The sequence below is a fragment of the Charadrius vociferus genome, unplaced genomic scaffold, assembly GCF_000708025.1.
Source record: "Charadrius vociferus isolate BGI_N301 unplaced genomic scaffold, ASM70802v2 scaffold478, whole genome shotgun sequence".
NCBI classification, from domain to species: Eukaryota; Metazoa; Chordata; class Aves; order Charadriiformes; family Charadriidae; genus Charadrius; species Charadrius vociferus.
This window is the reverse complement of record NW_009650063.1, coordinates 1,177,090-1,178,276: the sequence shown is the minus strand read 5'-3', so window position 1 is coordinate 1,178,276 and position 1,187 is coordinate 1,177,090. Positions and strand designations below refer to the sequence as shown.

The window sequence follows — 1,187 nt, the reverse complement described above, 5'->3', positions numbered from 1 at the left end:
CCAAACACATTGCTATTAAATAGATCCATCTATTTGTGATCCAGATACGTTTAGTGATTGTTGTCTTTGAATTAAATGCATAGGAATTATATATCCAGGGATCCAGTGTCCGTAAACCTTTATAAGAAAGGATGGTTTGTAGGGGGGGCAGAAGAGTCCACACTTTGTCTTTTACAGTGCAAATGACTTGAAAGCTTCCATGGAATGAAAAAGTGAAAATATAATAAGCTTTAAAATAAACAGGCATGTCCCCGTAGGACGGTTGGAATGCATGCTTAACAAGTGAGAAGTAAATTACTTGTTAAAGTTCTCTCAGGTTTAATAACACAGTGTGGTATCAATACAAATAAGGAATGTGATTTAATCTGCTTGTGTCCCTTTAATACTAAAGCATGGTGCCCATAGACATCAGGAAGAGAACGGATGCTTTTGTTTTTAATCTGTGCCAGTAGAGCAATTTACTCTTTTTTTTGGTCTCATCTGATGTAGCGAATACATTAATTGTTCAAAGCCATGCGTTACACTGTTTAACAAGAGGAATTTTCTAACTCTTGCTTTGTTTTAACACACAAGGTTAAGAAGCTGAAGAGGGAACTCTCTCAGATGAAGCAAGAGCTGCTGTACAAGGAACAGGGCTTTGAGACGCTGCAACAGTGAGTAAAAGAAAATAGTTGAAACTGACTTAATTCAGTCGCCTGATTTCTTTTTTTGGCATGGAATTATATCCATCTTATGTGAGAGAATTATTGTGGGGGAAAATGAGAATCTAATAACTCTTTTTGTTGTAGTTAGGAAGCAGGAAATCTGTAGAAGTGGCAAACCTATTGTGCAGGTGTTAACATGAGAAATCTGTTCCCCCTCCCCTTTTTTCTCCATGAGGTAGCTGGTGTTGCAGAGAAGTAGAAAGAAGGGCAGTGGTTAAGGGTCCTGAGGAAGAATTTAGCTGCTTTGCATGTCCTGTTTAAAAAATTAGAAAAAAAAAATTGAAAACGTAATTAGGTCTTCCTTTCCTTCTTCCCTACCTCTGAGCTCAAAAAAGAGAGAGCGAGCAGGATGCTGTTCTCGGAGGTACAAACGGTGCACAACTGTGCAGGGTTTGGAATGAGTCACAATTTGGGGATTAGAGACCTGATTTTCTTTGTTCCAGTTGCTGGGATGCCCGCTATCCAAAGGGCTGATGCTGAACC

General features: G+C 39.1%; 1 protein-coding gene across 1 annotated transcript in view; it reads left to right on the top strand.

Moving 5' to 3' along the window:
* WWC2 (WW and C2 domain containing 2) overlaps positions 1 to 1,187 on the top strand; it is a 69,103-nt gene that overhangs the window by 19,889 nt on the left and 48,027 nt on the right. The window contains exon 4 of the mRNA XM_009891786.1: positions 574 to 653. Within this exon, the coding sequence (XP_009890088.1) occupies positions 574 to 653 (80 nt within the window). The remainder of the gene's footprint in view (positions 1 to 573; positions 654 to 1,187) is intronic.